The sequence below is a fragment of the Garra rufa genome, chromosome 4, assembly GCF_049309525.1.
Source record: "Garra rufa chromosome 4, GarRuf1.0, whole genome shotgun sequence".
NCBI classification, from domain to species: domain Eukaryota; kingdom Metazoa; phylum Chordata; class Actinopteri; order Cypriniformes; family Cyprinidae; genus Garra; species Garra rufa.
This window is the reverse complement of record NC_133364.1, coordinates 41,259,389-41,281,732: the sequence shown is the minus strand read 5'-3', so window position 1 is coordinate 41,281,732 and position 22,344 is coordinate 41,259,389. Positions and strand designations below refer to the sequence as shown.

Here is a 22,344-nt window from a genome sequence, read left to right as displayed (position 1 = left end):
GCAACGTCTTTTATTATTAATGCTTTCATTATTGTGATCTTTTGTGGAGCTTGCTAAAGGTTTTACATGTCGATTTCAGTGAACTCTTAAACCAAAATCTTACAAATATGAATATTGCATGTTCGCATTTAGGCTAGATAAATAAATAACCACACTGAACAGAGAAACATGACTCTTTCTCTCCACACACAATTCATTTCAGCGAAATGGTTCGCTTAAATGATTCAGTTCATTTGTGTGAGCACTCTAGTCTTGTTTCTAGTTTCTAGTTCATTCAAAAGAGTCTGTTCAGCAGAACCGAGTCGCCTGGGAATCACTCTAGTACTTACGCTCAGAGCGCACACATGTATTTACCAGAGTGACTGGAGGATGTTTGGATTATAGTACACATCTTTATCCGCAGCAGAACAACGAGTGAGGATATAAGAGGGGCTTTTTTGTTTTGAATTCTACATGTCTTTTATTAATGAATATTTAATGGCTTGGAAATGGAGATAGCTTTGGTGAGCTTTGACAAGCGGGGTGATGGAGGCAGTGATGGAGAACCCTACCAAAACCAAAACTCCCTGGATCATCCACGCTTGGTCCACAACAAAGAACTATACTCGAGAAGTCCACAACAGAGCTCATGGAAAATGAACGACATGAATAACACAATGATGGGCTCCACTGAGAATACGGTGGATTATTACAGTCCCCATTTGTTTGATGAGGACATTCTGGACATGGATATGGACCACGAAAACAACGAACGAGTTCTTATTAATATCGCCGGATTGAGGTTCGAGACACAGTTGGGCACTCTGAACCAGTTTCCCGACACTTTGCTTGGAGATCCGGATAAGAGAATAAAGTATTTTGACCCCCTTAGGAACGAGTATTTCTTTGATCGCAACAGACCGAGTTTTGACGGAATTCTTTATTTTTATCAATCCGGAGGGAAAATCCGACGACCTGTTAACGTGTCGATAGATGTGTTTGCCGACGAAATCCGCTTTTATCAGCTGGGAGAAGAAGCAATGGACCGTTTCCGCGAGGATGAGGGCTTTATCAAAGAAGAAGAGAAACCGTTGCCACAGAATGAGTTTCAGAAACAGGTATGGCTCATCTTTGAGTACCCTGAAAGCTCTAGTCCTGCACGAGGCATAGCCATTGTCTCCGTCATCGTCATAACCATATCCATCATAACTTTCTGTTTGGAAACTTTACCAGAGTTTCGCGACGAGCGAGAGCTTCCAGTGACTAGTCGCGCAGTCAATGGTACTCAAGAGCGTCCCTCGCTCACCTTTAGCGACCCGTTCTTCATCATTGAAACCACCTGCGTGATTTGGTTTACCTTTGAGCTCTTTGTGCGCTTCTTTGCCTGCCCTAGTAAGTCTGAGTTCTCCAAAACCATCATGAACATCATTGATATCATGTCCATCATGCCTTACTTCATCACCTTGGGCACAGAGCTGGTGGAGCAGCAGGGCCAGGAGCACAATAATGGCCAGCAGGCCATGTCACTGGCCATACTGAGGGTCATTCGTCTAGTTCGTGTGTTTCGCATATTTAAGCTCTCTAGACACTCCAAGGGGCTTCAGATCTTGGGTCAGACTCTAAAAGCCAGCATGCGAGAGCTGGGCCTCTTGATCTTCTTTCTTTTCATCGGTGTCATATTATTCTCCAGTGCTGTTTTCTTCGCTGAGGCAGATGAACCCGAGTCTCACTTCTCCAGCATCCCAGATGCCTTCTGGTGGGCTGTAGTGACCATGACAACAGTTGGGTATGGTGACATGAGACCAGTGACTGTGGGGGGCAAAATTGTGGGCTCTCTGTGTGCCATCGCAGGGGTGTTGACCATTGCATTACCGGTGCCTGTCATTGTGTCTAACTTCAACTATTTCTACCACAGAGAAACTGACCAAGACCAGGCGTCTCTCAGAGAAGAGCCTAATAATGGTGGTCCTTCAAACCAATGTGATGAACTTCATGGGTTGAGGAAATCATCAACCTCCAACTCAAAAGATGGAGAACACAATGAAGAAGCAAACATTCCTGTTGAGAAATCTAATATGAAAGCGAACAGCAGGATGGATATTAAACGCTCGCTTTATACGTTTTGCTTGGACACCAGAGAAACTGATCTCTAGTTTTTCCATCACTACCCCTTTGCACTACCGGTGCCTGTCATTGTTTCCATCTTCAACTATTTCTATCTCAGGGAGACTGACAAGGAGTAGGCATCTCTCAGAGAAGAGCATGGTTGTGGGCCTTCAAGCCCATGTGATGAACTTTATGTGTTGAAGAAATCTTCAAACGCAAGAGATGGAGAACACAATGAGGAAGAAAACTAGTTTGAAAAGATCAACATGATAAACTGGAATTTAAATGTTCCCAGGAAACAGAAACGTATAGTCTGTCTATATCCACAAATGCACCCAGGTTCTGTATAATCCAAGGATCATCGCACTGTTAAAATCCTGGAAAGTTGCAGTTATTTTTTTAAAGCACATTTTAATCTGTTGATCTCTTGGGCATCAGTAGCTTTAAAGCATTACTTTTATAATTTCTTATTCGGAAACACAACATAATGATGAAAATAATTCTGTAAAATATTAAGAACAGCTGTGATGCTTTGATCACAGGCCTTAACTCTGTCATAGTTGCCCAAGTGAAAAGCCAAAATAGGTTTTCTTCTTTAAAACATACTATTTAAAAACACATGTACATATTTTTGTAAAATAATTGTTTGTTCTTTAGGGTCTCGATCAATACTACTTTTCGTAGTTCGTCTAAAATTCTGTTTATGTGTCATTTGTGGCTATCAGTATTTTAAAACTTATTTATAGCAATTTTTTTTTCCGCTCTCAAATTTAAAAATCAATGGCGTATGGAATCTAGGGAGCACTTCAAGGAAAGAGTTGTTCTGCTTCGGAATTCACAACGATAAAGCCTTGTCGACTCGAAATCACATCACTTTCCTGAAGTCTGATGAAAAATGGATGCAAGCAGAAATGACCATGTACAGATGAAGAAAACCTCAACAAACGACTGAACCGTGATGATCTACTGAAACTTGAGGAGGAGAACTTGCAGACAATCCCATGTTCCATTTTCATATAAGGTCAGTCACCTTTTTAAACCTTCACTGTTTGTTTCACTTCCTTTCAGTGTTTTTGTTTTTCCTTTTGAGAATTTGACATTGTGTTTTTTTTTATTCTAACTTGCAGTTAATGTACATTACACATTTGTCCTCATGGTCATTCATTTAACCCTAATAGACATAAAAAATCATTAAGTTTTTATACCATGTAAAAAGCTGAAGCTGAAAATACATTAGTTGAAATTGAAATAATCTATACACTGAAATACATTAGATTACACCAACCAAACCAAATTTCTAGATCTGCTATAAATTAATCTAAAGATAACCATTGCCGATTACCCCTTTTCAAGTGATTTGTCTTTATTGGATGTGAATTGCATGATCTAAAATTCATAGAATAAGTGTGTATTCGGATGTAAATTTGCCAGTAAATTTGTGAGTTAGTTTCCATTATTATCTCTGTATGCAAGTGCTAGAAGGAGAATGAGTTGATATTAGGTGCCAGGAACCGGAAAATAAGCGTGTGCATTTGTGACAGGGGCGATCACAGACAAGGTAGTGCTATGAGGAGTGACATATCCTGTTACACAGAGGATTAGATATGCCCGTTATAGGTTATATCACATAACCTTTGAGAAAGTGTGTGAGTGTGTGTACTGCATACTTGTTTTGGTTGCTTAGATACATAAGACAGCTGCAACTAGACAGTGGGTAATGTAGGTCAGCACTGACAAGAATAAATACTTTGATTGCAATAAAACATTGTAAGCACATCACAATGGCATGTTGTTAAATATGTGACTGCAAGAAGATCCTCATCTGTGAGGTTACACACATTCAGACTAAACTGAGCTCATCAGACAATAGTATTTTGGTTTATTACACAATAAAATGAAAGTCGTTGCGGTAGAGACACCATTTAGACCTCTTGGCTTTCGTTCCATACCGACAGTGTTAGCTACTTCTTCATGAACTTCCTAATTTCACTCTTAATGACATTTTTTTGATGTCGTCAAGTTGATTTAGTCTCATTAAATGATATTTTTGGTCAGTTACCTGACGTGTCACATTTAGGTTCTTTTACTAAACATTTTTGCAAGTTAGATGCAGATCAGTCACTTCAACAGGTGATTGCCTGAATATTCCAGATATTGTGAGGAATTAAAACGCTCATGTTGATCTACAGAGTATCCCAAATGCTGCTTTCAGTAATGTTCGAAATCAAACCACATTAGGTCCTCATGTGTTTGTGAGTTTTTAGTTTGCTTGTCCAACAATGTTATGATGTGGATGAGTGTTAGAAGAGATTTGGTGACATGGTAGGCTGATGAAAAGCAATAATCTTTAAGCTCTTGAAGTGCCTTGTGATGGCAAATATGTCACAACTGTCTGGTTTTTGATGTGTGCTAGCTAATCATGCTATATTTGGTTGAAAAGGACAGTCTAAGCTTGTCACATTTTTGGCATCTTCAGACCCTACTCTTGAATCAAATATAGCATGATTAGCTTGATGGTTAGACAGCAAATGGGGACAAATGTGACCAGGACCAGTAGTTGTAAAAGTGTTAGGGTTATGTTATGGATAAAAAATAGTTTATCCATATGAGTGCTGTGATGACGAATTGTGGTAGGCCAACACAAAAGTTTGCATCACCCTTGTTCCTTTACTCAAGCCATTTCATTTACTCAAGTATAAGTGTTTTCATCTGAAGTGAATGTCTCAATGTTGAAATGCTTAGGATAGTAAATGATCACCCTGGCTCAGTTTTCTGGTGTGATATCAGCATGAATGTTCAGCTCTGTGTTGATGAATGATGAATTTTTTTTTTCTTATAGTCTATTCTGTGAAACACAGCAGATAAAGTGTGATTTCAGCACCATAGACAGCTCCAAAAAAATCTAGCACAGCTTGTAAAACTACACAATTCATTTAATAAAAGGATCATTTTGAATGGTGGACAGTCATCATATGACAGATGAAAATGGCATTAGACAGGCTTTATCTAAGTCTTAACCTCTTGTCATTTTCATTCGAATCAGAAGCTCAACTGATTTGTCCAGGTGAAATACTCCTTCTGACCCACAGTACTGCGTTCAACAGTAGAGCGTCCTGCAGTTCTGTGAAATATAATTTACAACTGTAGCTCAATAGTCTGGAAAATGGAATAATGTTGATTCAACTGAGAATAGATATATTCTGGCAAAAATCCCAGTTAGAAGTCCACTTTCTAATAAAATAACATAAATAATAGATTAAATACATTGACTCACATTTCATGAGAAAAATTTGACCATGACTGTCAAGTGAGATTTTTAGTAAATAAGTAAAATTTTGTCTCACACATCTATTGACTTAAGATGTCGTTATATATTGCACAAGTCACACCCTCAACATTATTTTATTTATTTATTTTTTGTTTATTTCTGAGGATCAAGGTGAAATTACGCCACAAATGCTGTAAATAGAGATTAGCTACTGAATCCAGAACAAACTTTTAATCTTTGAGAGGTTAGCAAAATGTTTGACTCTCAAAAGAACAATGTGACTTCATTTTAGGAAATGCAGAAAAAAAAACTCTTTTATTAAATAGAACCGACAAGCTGCGTGATTCTCATCTCCCTCTCACGTCAGAATTTTCACAGGAAGTGTCACATGCAGTGTAGCTGGCATGGCAGGATAAATCAGGTTCAATCTGGCAGAATTGCACTGCTAAACTACAGCCTACATCAGCCTACAAAAACTGTGAGGACTGTTAAAAGCTGTTATAGAGTTACTGGTAAATCACTAACCCATTTGACCTGTGAAATTTAAATAGAAATTTTGTACAGTATTTAAAACATACATGGCCATGTTAAACATGAATCAGAAATAATGTATGTTGTTGTTTCTGAAATGGTTACCTTTACTTATTGCAGTTGATTTGATAGATGTAATGAATACATTACAAATTGTTTTATTTTTATATAATTTGTTAACATGTGTGATTGCATTTAGTGTAGAACTAAAGCCATTGTTTGAGTTTTTAGGGTTTGTGTTTAGACAGATTGCTTATCCTACATGACTGTGAGTGTGTTATCTTGTCTTTCTAATAGAAAAAAGGCTTGAAGCAACAGAACCATTTCGGGTCTCTTATATAAGCGGCCTTTCCTCTTTGACCGCTGCTCACAGAGAGAAAATGGCCTTTCAATTAGACAAGAAAAAAGAATGTCTCAAAAGGCAAGGAAAAGTGATATAGAAGGAAACGGATTTAACCTCATGAGCCGAGTAAAAGTGGATTAAAATATATCACTTAAAAAATATTATCTTTGACATTTTCCTTGTGGCTTTCGTTTTGTTTTAAGACAGACAAAATTCAGCGAACTGTATTCTCATTTTATTGTGTTTCTCTACAGACATAGAAAGTCCAAAATATGTCACGTTGAAAGCACCCTTTCAAAAGGTATAATATGTGTACACTAGAGGCACTAATATGGACATTGTAGGGGCAAATAAGGTACAAAGGTGTACCAATTGAATATGTATCACCCCAGTGAAATCTTGTGTACATTTTAAATCAGTGTAAGCAAAATACAATATAATTATTACTATATTAATTTAGTTTTTTTTTTTTAGGATGCTCTTAGGGTGTGTGTTTTTGATGGTTTGAAGTATCCATAATATTTTTCAAAATAAGTGATTTGTTTTTTGGACATTGGACATTATTTAAAGTCAAGACTCTGCAATTTATAAGACTACTTACATTACACTACAAATTCTGTCAGGTTAAGTTTTCTCAGCATGCTTGGAAGTTAGTTGAGAAAGATGAATTCAGAAATACCTTGCACTGTTTTGCATTTAAGCTATTATAAGAGCAGCATTAAACAATTTGTGAGACCTGTTGACCATTGACCTGTTGGTTGTTTTATGGCTCTCCATTGTTGTGTTTCTTTTGGATTACTTGAATGAATGTGTCACCTAGTGAGAAAATAAATCAACCGGTTGACTATTCAGTGCAACCCCTAACAGATGGTCTTTTTTAAACCCGATACAACAGTGGTTGTCAACCATTTTCTCTTGAAGGCCCCCATTATCCAACATAATATATTTGAAGGACCCCTGAACTAGCTATGATATTTTCTCTAATATTTATGTTGTAATCATGACAATGCTGCTTGCTTTCATGCTTTTTATTAATAGAAACCGGGAGTGTTGATATATCACAATTCATTTTTGTTATTTCAAAATATTCTTAAATAAAAAAACTATAGTAAATGAGGAGAAAAATGACCTCAGTGTACATCTTGATTTTTTTTTTATTTGTCCCATCTCTGACAGCAGCAAAACAATGGGATTAGTTCAATGCTACTGATGATTTTGAATGTTAATCTCTTTATTTGTATAGATTTTCTGTCCCTATGCACATCAGTTGCACATGGTCGTCCAAATCAGTATTATAAGGTCAAAGGTCAGAGCTGTGAGAATGAGGGTTGCAAATGGAGCTTGCAGAGGAGTTTGAGACAGACCTTCCCTCTCTCACCTGCAGGCTCCGGCACCTTCTCTCGGGACCAAGAACCTGCTCTGTGGTTTTTCTTCCCTGAGTGAAGGCCTGATGCAGATGACCTGTATCTGCTTCCTGGCCTTTCTGGCAACACAGTCAGTTCTGTTGTTGAGACATTTCAGAAAGTTTAAAAGCAAGTGGCGGTGCTCCAGAGTTTCATCTCTTGCCGAGCCCAGGTCCTGGGGGCTGCTGCCAGTGTGCAGCCCAAGCCACATACAAGTCTCTGGCACCGCCAACAGCAGAAGGAGAGCGTTGCCTCTCAAAGTCAGTCTCAAGAGATGGATTCCCTTGATAGAGTTTTTGGCGGTGTAGAAGCTTCTGCCAAATTTGTCACCATTTGTCATGCAGACTAAAGAGAGGGGGTACAAGATACAGTTTGTTTCTCGTCCACTTCACTTCAGTGGGGTGCTGTCCACAATGGTCAGCACTGAGACGGCTCAAGCTCTAAAGCAAGAAGTGTGTGTGTTCCTCTTCTTAAGAGAGACTCTACTCTTCGTAGTTCCAAAGGGGGATGGGGTTTTATCTAGTTTTAGACCTGCGTCTTCTGATCTGTACTCTTGAAGATGTACAGGTTCAAGATGCTAACGCTGAAAATGATTGTGAAACAACTCAGGTCCAAGGACTGGCTTATCACAATAGATCTAAAGGATGCATACTTTCTCAGCACACGAAGTTCCTCAGGTTAGCCTTCATGGGTGAAGCATACCAGTACAGGGTTATGTGCAGATGCCTTTGTACCCTAGTGACAGAAGAGTGTCTTGTCATTGCAAAATGCTGAGGACAGACACTTGCGAGGTCAACCCTTGTGGCATGTAAATTGCTGTAAAATGATGGGTGTACTTTTAGTGCTGAGGTATGTCCTTCCAGACCTCAGAGGCTATCATGTTCTTGTCCATTCAAAGAACAAATCAGTAGTCTCATATATAAATCACCAGTGGGCTCTGCGGTCACACCCTTATTTCAGACTGGCACACCAGATCCACCTGTGGACTCAGGGCAAGCTGATTTGTTCGAGGGCAGTTTATATCCCTAGGCTACTAAATCAGAAATCCAGCGATCACTTTGCTGCTGGGAGTCCTAGAGATGGGGTTTAGTTACTACTAGTAGCCCCATTCTGGCCGGCCTGGGTTTGTTTTAGGAGGGACCTCCTGTCACAGGCCAAGGTCCTAATTTTATCATTCCCAGTCAAAGATTTGGAGACTGTGGGTTTGGCCCCTGAGGGGGACCAACTCCTGAACTTTGGTCTCAGATGTTGTTGAGATCATTCTAAGCTCTAGGGCACCCTCCACAAGAAAACCATACATCTTAAAGTGAAAAGCTTTCAGCAGAAATTATTCTTTAATGATATTTGTGTCTACAAATCTCATGATACTTTTTTTTTGCTGGATGTGATTTTTTATTAGACTATAGTAAAAGGACAACAATTATAATTTTAATAAATTAAGAATTTAAAGGTATCATATGATGCGATTTCATGTTTTCCTTTGTCCTTGGTCTCCAACCCAAAGACATATTCTTTATAAAAGTTAAGACTCAGCCACACCTAAAACGGCTCAATTAAAAATCTACCTCACTGTGTGAGAAGATTTGCATAACACCGCCCAAATGTATATGCAAATACATTTTTATTCTCTGTAGTATTGTTGTAGCCACCGCCATGTTGTGGAGACGTTGTGTGTTTAGTTGCAAAATCAAAAGTACTTTGTTTGGCCTTCCAAAGAGTAGAAATCAGTGGTTAAACCTGAACCTGGGAGAGTAGCCTACAATGGCGGATGTGCACAAGGCTGTTTCTATAAAGTGGGGCAATTCCAACTTTGCAAGGACAGTCTGGCGCTTCTGACTCACAGTCTGTAAGTACGTTTTTATATTTAAAGAATTTGCTATTTTTGCTAGTTTTGAGCAGTGTAGAGTAGTGCTTGTTGTTTGTCGTTTCTACGATACAAATGCAGACATGGTGGCAGGGCGCAACTCAACACAGCGCATTAAAAGACAGTATGAGTAATTATAATTAGTAATTAGTATGTCCTCACTGGATGCAACAAATGCCTCATTTATAATGGGTTTTATTGTTTTTGTCTTGTCGTACCAGGACACAGCATCACAACATGGTAAGGGTTCATAACATTTCCGTCACACGCTTGAGGTATTCGGCGAATCACAACTTACTGGATAGCTGGCTAATCAGAGCACACTGTGCTTTTCAGAACGACGAGCTTGTAAAAATCAACGTGTTTCAGAAACGTAGGGCAGAGAGAAGCAACAATAATGTACAGTAAAATAATAATGTGTTTTTTGAACCTTAAACCTCATAAACGTTAAACCAGATACACAAAATAATGTTCTTTTTAGCAACATATGACCCCTTTAATGTATAGTCAGTCTTCGAACTTAGAAAAGAAGTCACACGTTTCAAAACACATGCACTGCACACCCATAAAAAACAAGCTTATGTATCATATATCCTTTCTTTCTAAAGTGAATGCAAAAGTGTTGGCATCCAGGCGTCTGGTACCTCAGGGCCTTGCAGGATCATAATCCATCCTTGACATAACAACACAAGTACCTCATGAGCCACAGACACACTTGAATTATTCAGGGAAACTGAGCTCAGCTGCTTACAGAAACAAATGAGTGTGTTTGATCAAGAAATCTGATATGCTGATCTAGATTACTTATTATGACGCTAATGTTCAAAATCAGATATAATGATTTATCATGCCTATAAGCCACTAACAAAATATGTTTATTTTCACATCAAATACATGATGTACTGGTTATATAAGTGGAAGCAGCATACAAAGGCAGAAAGACCAGTGAAGCGAGTGTTGTCTCTATCAGGTTAAATGAAGGTTTAATGATTCCCTGAGGCAGTGAGGGGGATAAGGAAAACGAAGTCTTATTAAGGTCAGTTTAATACTCAAGAGGTAACTTTTTCAGCTATTTAGGTTACTTGTTTTATCAGAAATTGTTAATTATATTAGCAATAATTATTATTTTGACTATTATACGTTTTTAAAGACCCCTGGATTCAAAGGAGTTTTGTCACTTTTATTCTATGTATGCCACTGATGAGAACCATTTTTATTCTTTTTTTTTTTAATGTCATAATCAGTCTAGTGCAACTGCTAAATAAACTTAAAACTTATTGAGACATTTCATTGCTGTGAATCAAAATCATGCACATCAGTATTATAATAATCAGTACTAATAAGAATTTTGTCAAATTCTGAGTCATATAAATTCCCACAACTGGAATATGCTTGTTTTAATCATGTTGCATGTAAACACCTTGTTTAAAAAATCAGTTGAAAGGAGTTAAATGTGCATGTTCAGTCCACAAGGAATTGTGGGTGCTAACAGATTAATCCCTTGGCTAGCTCAGAATGGCAACTCGCACTAAACAAATTATTTTCTACAGTGCCATTAAATAGAATTATTAAAAGGAATCAGTAAGATTTTTAATACAATTTTTTAAATATATTACATATTTTTACCATTAATGATCGCTCTATTCTTTCCATTCCATTGCATTGTTGTTTGGGAATTTTTGAAGGTAAGAAGTGTTAGGGTCCTAATTAAATTAATAAAAATTATAACTGAGCATACTGTACAACCAGTGGCAGCTTCTATAATATCCCTGGAAATAACAAAGGAAATGTGCCTGTGTAGACTGTCATATTTGCAACAATGTTAACAGGAATAAAAAATATGACTGCATACCATTTGTAGACCTGAAGACCCCAAATGGAGTTTGATTTCAAGCAGATTTTTAAAAGATTGCCCTAAAACCATAGAATTAGTTTAATTAGTCAGTAAGGTTAAATGAGTTAACATTGGTTAATGCATTAACTAACATAACATAGCAATCAACCATTTAACATTAATATTAATTAATAAATAAAAATGCAATGGTTTGTTATTAGTTCAAGTTAGCCCATTAGATAATATTAATCAATACAACTTTTGGATTTTAATAATGTATTTGTAAATGGTAAAATTAATAGTAACTAAGATTAATAATGCTATATTATGAGGTCGCTAGGATGTCCTGACTGGTTGTTGTGTGTGGTTTCCAAGTTGCTAGGTGGTTATTAAGGTTTTATATGTGACCCTGGACCACAAAACCAGTCATAAGGGTCATTTTTTTGGAATTGAGATTTATACATAATATAGGGTGACCATACGTCCTCTTTTACCCGGACATGTCCTCCTTTTTGGCTATAAAATTATGTCCGGGGGGATTTTGTAAAATATCATAAAATGTCCGTTTTTTTTTTACCTAATTTCACTGACCGTAATTCAGCACTTTAAATGCAGCCACTGCCCACCGGCATTATTCTGAGGTACCAGGGATGTACTGGCCATCGGGAGCCCCAGAAGTGGGCCGATCACCGAGCGAGGGAGACCTCCCCCATATTAGCCGCTATTTTAAATTATAGCGCATTCAAAACCGCAAATAGCCGAAAAGTGTGAAGCGGTGGGATCAGTCACCCGCACAGAGCTGACAAAGGCGCGCTGCACTTCTGCCACGATGTACAGCGATAAACAGTGTAAGCTGCTTGATCCATTCAGATAACACACAGAATTGTGTTATACAGTCATGTTATATGAGAACATTAAAGGTTCTGTAAGTTCTGCTGAGCTGGCTGAAAACAGCTACGACATTGGAAATTGCATGATGAAGTAAAGTCGAAAACGCCAATAAATAATTACTGTCAAAACAAAATTATTACAAATTTCATAGTTTATTATTACTATTTATTTAAAAAACCACATAACTAATGTTTTCTTGTGACCACCGTCTTACTAATACTAATATTCTAAGCAATAATTTCTTTCTTTTAAATGTTTAGTTGTAATTCGTTTTAATGTTAATTCAATAAGAGCCTAATTAAAGAATTAAATATGGGTCTTATAAAGTTCTTAAAGGGACAGTTCACCCAAAAATAAAAATTGTCATAATTTACTCAACATCATGTAATTTCAATCCTGTATGAACTTTTTTCTTCTGTGTAACATGGAAGATAATTTGAGAAATTCAAAACTTTTTTGTCTATAGAGTAGAAATCAAGGGTAACCAAATATGTTTGGTTACATTCTACAAAATATCTTTTGTGTTCTACAGAAGAAAGTAAGCCATACAGTTTTGGAATGACATGAGGGTGATGATTTTTATTACTGAATGTTTTTTATTACATAATTTATTTGCAACAAATTTCCTGCATTCTAGCTCAAAATCAATGCTTTACTGCATGCATTTCTCTGTGACAAAAATGCAATTAAGTTTGTTGCATTTGAATTCAGCAGTATTTATCATTATTTGTTTATGTCCTGTTTTATTCATTCATGTACTCTAATTAAAGACCCTATAACCCTGCTGAAATAAACAGCTAAAACCAGCCTAGGTTGGTTGGCCAGTTTAGGCTGGAAGTAGCTGGTTTTAGCTGGTCTTTTAGTTGGTGGTTTCCCAGCCTGACCAGCTAAGACCAGCCTGGCCAAGCTGGAAAAGTGGTCAAAACCCTTCTAAAACCATCCTGTTGACCAGCTAAAACCAGCCAACCAGCACAGGCTGGTTTTAGCTGGGGGAGGGGGGGGGGGGTTCACCAGGGAACCCAAGAAAACTTTCATGTGGAACTTGTGGGCCGGATGGGCTGAATTTGTCCAGGGCCGAATTTTAACCCCAGTCCAGCCCTGGGTACCTGTCTGATGAAGTGATAGACCCAATTGTCAAAACAAAACAAACGAGGAGCTGAGCTGCAAAAGCTGTGTGCCGCTAACATGCCGAAACGCAAATGTAGTTTCACAGACGAATTGCAAAAAAAAAAATTTTTTACCAGGCAATTCTTATTTAAGCATGTTATGTATTATTTATTTATGTTTGTATTAGGCCTGTAAAAAGAAAAGACTAAGAGAGATGATATTTTTACAGAGCAATAAGGTTTTGATATAAGATTCAGTTCAAACAGAAAGAGAATTTAAATAAATGTGTGATTTCTAAAAGCGCTTTGTCATTATTGAGCACTTGGGTACTTTTGCTGAATCACGGGAGGGGGGGGGGTCCTCTTTTTGGATTCTCAGAATATGGTCACCCTAACATAATAGCTAAATAAGTAAGCTTCCTATGGATGTATGGTTTGTTAGTATAGGACAATATTTGGCCAAGATACAACTTCTTCAAAGGGTTACACCCCCCCAAATTGAAAATTTTGTCATTATTTACTTACCCCCATGTTTTCAAACCCATAAAAGCTTTGTTCATCTTCAGAACACAAATTAGATATTTTTGATGCACCCTAGAAACTAGGGGTGGGACGATACAGGTAACTCACGATTCAATTCTGTGGCGATATGTGGCCCACGATATCGATAATATCGCGATTCACGATATCTACGATATTCAATATATTGGAAGAAATTTCATCAACGATATATCACGATATATGTGACTGAAAAAGAAAAAATACCCATAATAAGGAAATCTTATGCATTTATTAATGCCAACATTTCCAACACTGTGCAAAGAAATATGCATTGGCATAATAACTCACTGCCTCCTGGTCTTAAATGTAAACACTGTACAGCTAGACAGATAAAAGTGCCTGAACATTAAAAAACAACATGAACATTAACTAACATGTGTAAACCGTGATACTGAAACGTCAGTAGTAAGTTACTGTAAAGTGCTTTCTGTTAACCTGGACAGTGGTCACATCAAGGCATATTCTTCTTGAGGAACACTAACGCCTGTTTCACACATACTCCGTCTGCAGTGTGTATGCAGTCCGTGTGCGTTACGTATGCGATGCAGAAGCAGCACGGACTCGTTTTGCTTTCACACAGGACACGTTTGCAGTCCGTTCCTGATCCGCGGCTGTTTACCACAAACACACCATTTATCCGTTATTTTGATTTCAAATACAAACGTGCTTTTTTCAGCATTGTGATACTCTTTTATCACAGTACACTAATACAATTCTAGATATATTCACGTTTAAACTCAACGTATAATAAACAACGTATTATTCAATGCACTTGCACAGCAATCGCGTGCAGTGTGAACGCTCTAATCCGTTAACATGGGTGCGGAAAAAAATACACAACGCATACGCACTGCAGACGGAGTATGTGTGAAACAGGCGTAACTGATCAGTATGCTCAACTAGCGGGTGCGTCTTTGATTTGTTTTTCGTTATCTTCCGCCATTCTTCTCACTTCTCTTTTTTTCTGCGCTTCTTCTCTGATGTTGTAAGATAACTTGTGTTCTTCACTGGCCGCTGCTTCCGCCACTTTACGCCTATTTACTCGAACAGCGCCCCCCGCAAACAGAATGGTAGATATTGGGTAGTGACAGTGACACTGACGACGGGTAAATGAATCATTTGTGTTGTAATAAAATATCGATATTGGCCGTTAGTGTATCGATTATTTATTGCGACAGAGAGCACAACAATATATTGCAATATCGATTTTTTTTCCCACCCCTACTAGAAACGTAGCAAGGAGATCTGTAAAATAATCCATGTGACTTCAGAGGGTTCAACTGTAATTTTACAGAGCTATGAGAATACTTTTTGCATGCAAAGAAAACAAAAATAATGACTTTATTCCACAATTCGATATTTTAGAATGATCCACTGAACGCAAACAGCGTACGCTGTTCTGTGTCAGCTGTGTCATGCGCTGTTTACGCTTTGATTTGAATGAAAACAGGGTATCTGTGTTTTCATTCGAATTAAATATCTTAATTTGTGTTCCGAAGACGAACAAAGCTTTCACGGGTTTGGAACAACATGAATGTAAGTGATTTATGACAACATTTTGTCCAAATAAAATTCTCTATTTTAAAAGTTGTCCAAATAAATTTTTTAGCAATGCATATTACTAATCAAAATTTAAGTTTTGATATATTTACGCTAGGAAATTGACAAAATATCTTCATTGAACATGATCTTTACTTAATATAATAATGTTTTTGGCATAAAAAAAAACGAGAATTTTGACCCATATAATGTATTTTTGGCTATAGCTACAAATATACCAATGCTACTTTTGTGGTCCAGAGTTCTTCTCAGGTGTTGCTTGGTAGTTCTGGGTTTGCATGTTATCACCTCTTTGAAAAGTCCTAAAGTCTCCATGATATTCTAACAAATTGCCAGCAATATTTCTTGATTTATTGTCAAATTGTGTTGCTTGATCCTGTAGAGATCAACATCCTTTCCATTCTTCACAATACAGTTAGCTATTAATTGAACTGCACAGAAACTACACACTATGTGCGAAACTGATTTGATACAGTAAAAAGTGTTATACAAAGCTGAGACAATGCTACAAACATTGAAATGAGAACGTTCAAAGTGTGAATTACTATTACAATTACTATTATTTAATTGTTATTATCCCTTTTGGTATATTAGGTGGCCTTAACTATTATGTACTTACATCAAAAAAATAAGTACAGTGTACTTAATGTGGTCATATTGCATTGCAAAACACTTTTGCTTCTATTAAGATGGGATATGGGTAAGGTTAGGGACAGGTTTGGTGGTATGGGTTAGGGTGGAAGGGATGGGTCAACAGTCGTAATTACAGAAATTAATAACAAATGTAATTACATATAGGTTTTTTAAAACGATAAGTACGATGTAGAAACATGTATGTACACAATAAGTACATTGTACCAAATGAGTAATTTAAATGTAAGTACATATTAGTTAAGGCCACCTAATGTAAAGTGGGACACTACAATTATTGTTATTACTATTATTTAAATATGATGGATTATTCATGTCTGAAGATCAGTGAGAAGCATTTTGTCTCGGGCAGCAGGCTCTCAAGTGGCTGTAGAGGCCAATCCTGGACTTGATAGCTTTAGTGCAGATGGAGCAAGGAACGATTGGGTTGCTGCTGTTAGCTACTTGGACAGCCAGGCCTTACCTACGTTTGTGCTTTCCCTGGGCAGTTGTCAATCTGCATTCTTCAAACTCCCCAGCAGCTTTCTTTGTGATGGTCCTCCCAGATCTGCTGCTATAGTGTCTGAATTTTAGGGGTTGTCATTTTTTTTACATTTGACCATGGGGTGAAATGTGCCTTGCATGTTATAAACTTTTTTTTAAGTTTCATGAGATTTACCTGAAAATCCCTGATCATGGAATGTTAATGAAATAATTTATTATTTTAGAACACTATTGTTTTGTTTTCACATTTGTACAACATTGTGGTTGAGTAAGAGCCCAGTGTGAATAATGTCATGCTGCGATATGACACAAGCCCACTTCACTTAAGTCCACCCACATACTGTACAGCACAGCAATCGCACAAAACACTTGAACAAGCTCTTCTGACTGCATGTACCAAACACATACAATCACATACAACATCTTAAAACACATAAACAAACCTGATTTATATGACATGCCGCACAGTCACAAACCAGACCTCAGGGTCAGGCTACTCTGTATAGTCCTGACAATGTGTTATTCTCCCTTGACAGAGAACACACGTGTCATGTTACCCTTTCAGAGATTATACACAATAATGCACACCATCGTTCGTGTGTAATACACATCTCACATGAAAAAACGTCTCTCTCGCTCTCATACATACACACTCGAGGGTTAAGGGGTTAGGTTATAGTACTTATAATTACCGCAGTATAAAAGCAATACAATAGTCTACACAACAGTATGCAACAATAGAATGCCAATGCCCCATTAAGTATGTGTGTTTTGGTGAAAACTGCCAAAGGTGCAAACTGTATGTGTGTGTGTGTGTGTGTGTGTGTGTGTGTGTGTGTGTGTGTGTGTGTGTGTGTGTGTGTGTGTGTGTACACTCTTAAAAAAAAGGTTTCAAAAGGGTGTTTTTGCAGAGATGCCATAGAATAACCAGTTTTAGAATCTTTCAGTGAACAGTTCCTAAAATAACCCCTTTGAGGAAAATTTTAAAAATCTAAATAAACCTCTTTTGACTCAGAACCTTTTCTGCATTTGGAAGGTTCCATGGATGTTCAAGGTTCTTCATAGAACCACTGATGCCAATAAAGAACCTTTATTTTAAGATTACATATATAGAGAGAGATGGGTAGAATACTTACAAATTGTAATCTGTTTCTGATTCCAAATTACATGACAGAAATTTTAGTTAGTAATCGTTATGTATTCATTACAAGCGTTGCATTACATCTTTTAGGTAAAATAATCAGACTACAGAACCAATGAACATGCGAATGTGATACTTAATTATTCAAATATTTATTTTAAAATCTCAGGGGTACTTCAAGTAAATATGTGACCCTGGACCACAAAACCAGCCATAGGTAGCACGGGTATATTTGTAGCAATAGCCAACAATATATTAAATGGGTCAAAATTATAGATTTTTTTTATGCCAAAAATCACTTGAAAATTAAGTAAAGATCATGTTCCATGAAGATATTTTGTAAATTTACTACTGTAAATATATGAAAACGTAATATTTGATTAGTAATATGCATGGCTAAGAACTTAATTTGGACAACTTTAAAGGCAAAGTTCGCAAAATTTTTATTTTTTTGCATCCTCAGATACCAGATTTTCAAATAGTTGTATGGCGACCATCATGTAATCCATAAAAAGTAATTGTAGTGTGATTATGAGTAGTGTAAAATGTAATTTAATCTTACTACAAGTAATTACTTTTTGTATATAATAGATAACTGTTTGGTTGGTTATTTATTTGGTGGTTCACAGACCTATTTCTGACTCTCTTTTTTTGCATGCATATAATGATGCAACATATAAATGATTTTAGTTTATATGATAATTTCAATGAAATATGTTCATTTCTTTATAGTGAAATTCTTTGGCCAGTAGCTTATTATTTTGGAGGGCTCGTAACAATGTGAATTTGCCTGTCAGCTGCTACAGAGTGATCAGTCACACGGTATTCATAGAGCAGTTCAAAAACAAAACAAAAAAATAATTAATAATTTTAAAAAGCAAAGATGGCAGTATCCAGGTCATGTACACCAAGGACATCTGAGCAACTCTTACCAAATGAATGGGAATGCTGATAGAAAGCTTTTCAAGATATCAGAATTCTTGAGATCAGGTACTGGAAAGCCTCAGTTTGAACTCAGCATTGACGGACAAACACATGCCATGATTCCTTGGCTTTAAAAATTCATTCTAAAGACATTCAGTAGTACAGGGCATGCACATACGTTTAGACCATGTAGTGTTAAATCGTGTTTTCCCAAGGTTACGTCAGTAACTACTGACCTCAGTCGTGCATCCCAAAGAGGTGAATTTCCACCATTCCATTGGAGATTTCCCATAAAGCTGTCTTTAATCTGCTTTGCATCATTAAATGGAGGTTACATTAATGCTGCAGAGTCCAGGGAAAATAAGTCGATGTGCACGCTGCCATTTCAATCTTAATATAGATTACACAGCTCATCTGCCTTCCATAGGCGTATGTAGGCGGCAGTAGTTGACAGGCTTGGCAGAGCCAGAGCACTCTGAGTCATATTAATATCAAGTGTCTATTTTTTATTTTTTTGTCCACAGTCTTCTCAAAAGAAGTTTTGTGTCCACCACAATAACATTACATAGTCATGAAAATAGTCATGAAAATATGTAAATGAGAGGACACTATCCATTGTCCACTCACATGGACAGCATACTTCAGCTGGCAAACATGTAGTGGAGTTTGCAGTTGAAGCAGATAGAGATGGGAGCTTGTTCAGAAACAAGATTTAAAGAGTTGTATAGTGCCACCTAGTGGATATAGTCAAAACGTCAGCAGACAATGTACAGTGCACTTGAAAATTAAATGGATATTTACAATATGTGGACGATTTGTTAATGTGTGTGCATATTTCACAGCGGACATATTTACAAATCACTTTATCTTACTATTAGGAGTTCTTATAAATAGCAGCAAAAGTTCTTAGGTATGCGTTTCCTCTTAAAATCAATTTACAAAGTTGCTGAGAGCAAGTTTTACTAAGGAATAGGGAGAAATCTTAAACTCAGCAAAAGGGGGTGGTTGACCTCGTTGCTTTAGATGCAAGCTTACTAACTATGCCCACAGTGATTGGTCCTTACTTGGGGTCTTGGCCACTTGACAGCGCATGTGCGCAACAGAAGTAAATAATGCAAATGAGAGTATTTGGACAAGGCATCTGTCAGTAATTTAAACAGTGTGGAAGAGTGAAATAGTGAAACAGTGATTTAATCATTGTGAAATATTGTGGAAGGAGGTGTCATGTTGCGATACTCAAAGATTTTAAAATAAAAATGTTGCCATGTTCATTTAAAGTGTTTAAAAAAAGAAATGTTGCCACACTCTAAAAAACACTGGGTTAAAAACAACCCAAATTGGGTAGTTTTTAACCCAGGGGTTGGGTAAATATAGGACAGAACCCATATGGGGTTAAATTAACCCAAGAAGTTGGGTTATTAATTTTAACCCACCAAATGGGTTGTTTTTCTACCCAAAACTTGGTTATTTTTTACTAAAATGATGGGTTAATTTGATCTAATAAACGGGTTATATTTTCAGATAATTTATTTTTATGCCTCTAAAAATAATATTTTAAAAGGAAATATACCACATGATGAATAAAAGGGTCAACAATGTATCAGCTTTATTTTTTCATTAATATTTTTAATATATACAATAAAATACAATTAATAAACAGCATTAAAAACTATTTCTTTCATCTTTATGGTTTGTAGTTGTAAGTTAAAAAACTGCAAATGTTTTAACATTTAAAAATTTTTTGCACATTAATCCATATGCACATGAATTTAAAACTCTTAATATATCTCAAGAACAACAAAGCAGTATTTGTTACAAAGCAGTATTGTTTTTAGACTAAATTATGAACCTGTTGTTTTTAGTCTACAGTATGAACACAAAAATAAAACTTACAGCATTTTGCCAGTAAAACATTTTCACAAAAATGTAATTGATAATCACCAGCATGTTGCTATAAAAAAAAAAAAACATGTTTGCAAATAAAATTAAAACTAAAATGCAACCTCATGTACTTGAACCACTGCTTGTTCAAATAACCTCTTATCATCTACTTGCAAGAATGTAGTGCTGTAGTAAAAATTTCACTGTTGGGGATTCACTTCCCTCCAACTCATAAACATTTTGAATAAACTCCCAACAATAGAAACACTGCTTTGGTTAGTTTACATCAAAAACAAAAAATGATTTGAAGCATACATCTACTGCCCCAATGAGAGTGCTCCAAAGGTTTTCCTGCGAGGATAACAAATGCCTGGGAGTCAATGTGTCCATTTTCAAGTGACAGTACATAAGGGTAAGGTCTTGATGCATCAGCCTGCCGGAGATACTCCACCATGTTTGTTCCAACCTAGAGGACAGATAATGCAAATTAATAAATTTGAAACAGAATATTGGGGTGTGGGTATGGGTGGTGGGTTGGGGAGTTAATCCAAAATGTTTATTCAATCAAGGACCAGAGCTTTTGAATATTTGAAAATGATTATGGCCCACTTTGACAGAGTCACTGACAGGCATACAAAGCAAGTCAAAAGAGGTTTGGTAAAACATTACAATAAGTTTTTTTTTATTTTTTTTTTTTTATAAATTAACATTAATACAAATGAATAAATACTGTAACAAATGTTTTGCTCATCGTTAGTTTGTTAGTTAACACATTAATATTAACTGAAAATATACAACTGATTCTGAAAAACAACAGACAACGAATCAAAATAACATGTAATTTACTAGAGTTTCTAGTCAAAACGGCTGCAGTCTATTTATAAAATACAATATTTAACGAATTGATAAAAATAAGTTAAACAAATGGTGGAATGACTTGCTCATAAAAATTTCACTTTTGTCATTCCTGAACGAATCCACATTTTTGAATAAATCCCATTTTAAGTCTCTTGTCTCCACCTGCTGGTATATGTTGTAATTGATACAATCTTTATTAAGGTGATTTGATCTCTTCTGTAGACAGCAGTGTTTATCCGAAATATTATCTTGTATTCCAGTACTTCTGTGAAAGTTTGTAATCCAGAAATAACGATACAAAGGACTTTGTAAAGATATTTCATATAACATTACGTAAACTGCTCTCTCTAGATCAGCGCGAGTGCAGTTTTGAATGTAAATCGGAGTGTCATGATTAGGGCTTTAATAGTCCTTTAATCTTGTCATTTATGAATAAGATTGCGTGTGTGATTGAATCTAATCTCAAAGACAGTAACGTTAGGCTATAGGACAGTAAACTTACGACGCGGCAATATCTGGTTTATCTGTGTTCTTCAAGCCATCTGCATTTCATAGTAATAAAGTATAATTATAATTAATTGACTAGCAATTATTACCGTATAAAATATATTTCTGCATCTTTCTGTGATAAAAACCGCACATCAGCTCACAAATTGAGCTTCATCATGACGCGGGCCACAAGAAATGCAGACACCGGCCGCCTGTTGCGCTACCTCGGCTGTTATGATCCATAAGTGATATTTTAGATTCAGATGCACGGTTTTCAGGCACATTTTCCAGTCGGTAACGATTAAATAATATGAAGACAAATACAAACCTTTATTTCACCAGAAAAAACGCTGAAGATAGTCTGCTTGAAGTGCCGTCTAGAATTCCTCCCGCTGCGATTCAAAAATCCCCGCGACAGAGATGACCCAACACCGGGGTTGTTTTGACTCAGCAGCACTGCAGGACGGTGGG

General features: G+C 36.7%; 1 protein-coding gene across 1 annotated transcript in view; it reads left to right on the top strand.

Annotated features, from left to right (window-relative positions):
• The first annotated feature begins 373 nt into the window (after positions 1-373).
• LOC141334037 (potassium voltage-gated channel subfamily A member 5) overlaps positions 374-22,344 on the top strand; it is a 41,014-nt gene continuing 19,043 nt past the window's right edge. The window contains exon 1 of the mRNA XM_073839191.1: positions 374-3,106. Coding sequence (XP_073695292.1) covers positions 489-2,132 — 1,644 coding nt within the window. The 5' untranslated portion in view covers positions 374-488 and the 3' untranslated portion in view covers positions 2,133-3,106. The remainder of the gene's footprint in view (positions 3,107-22,344) is intronic.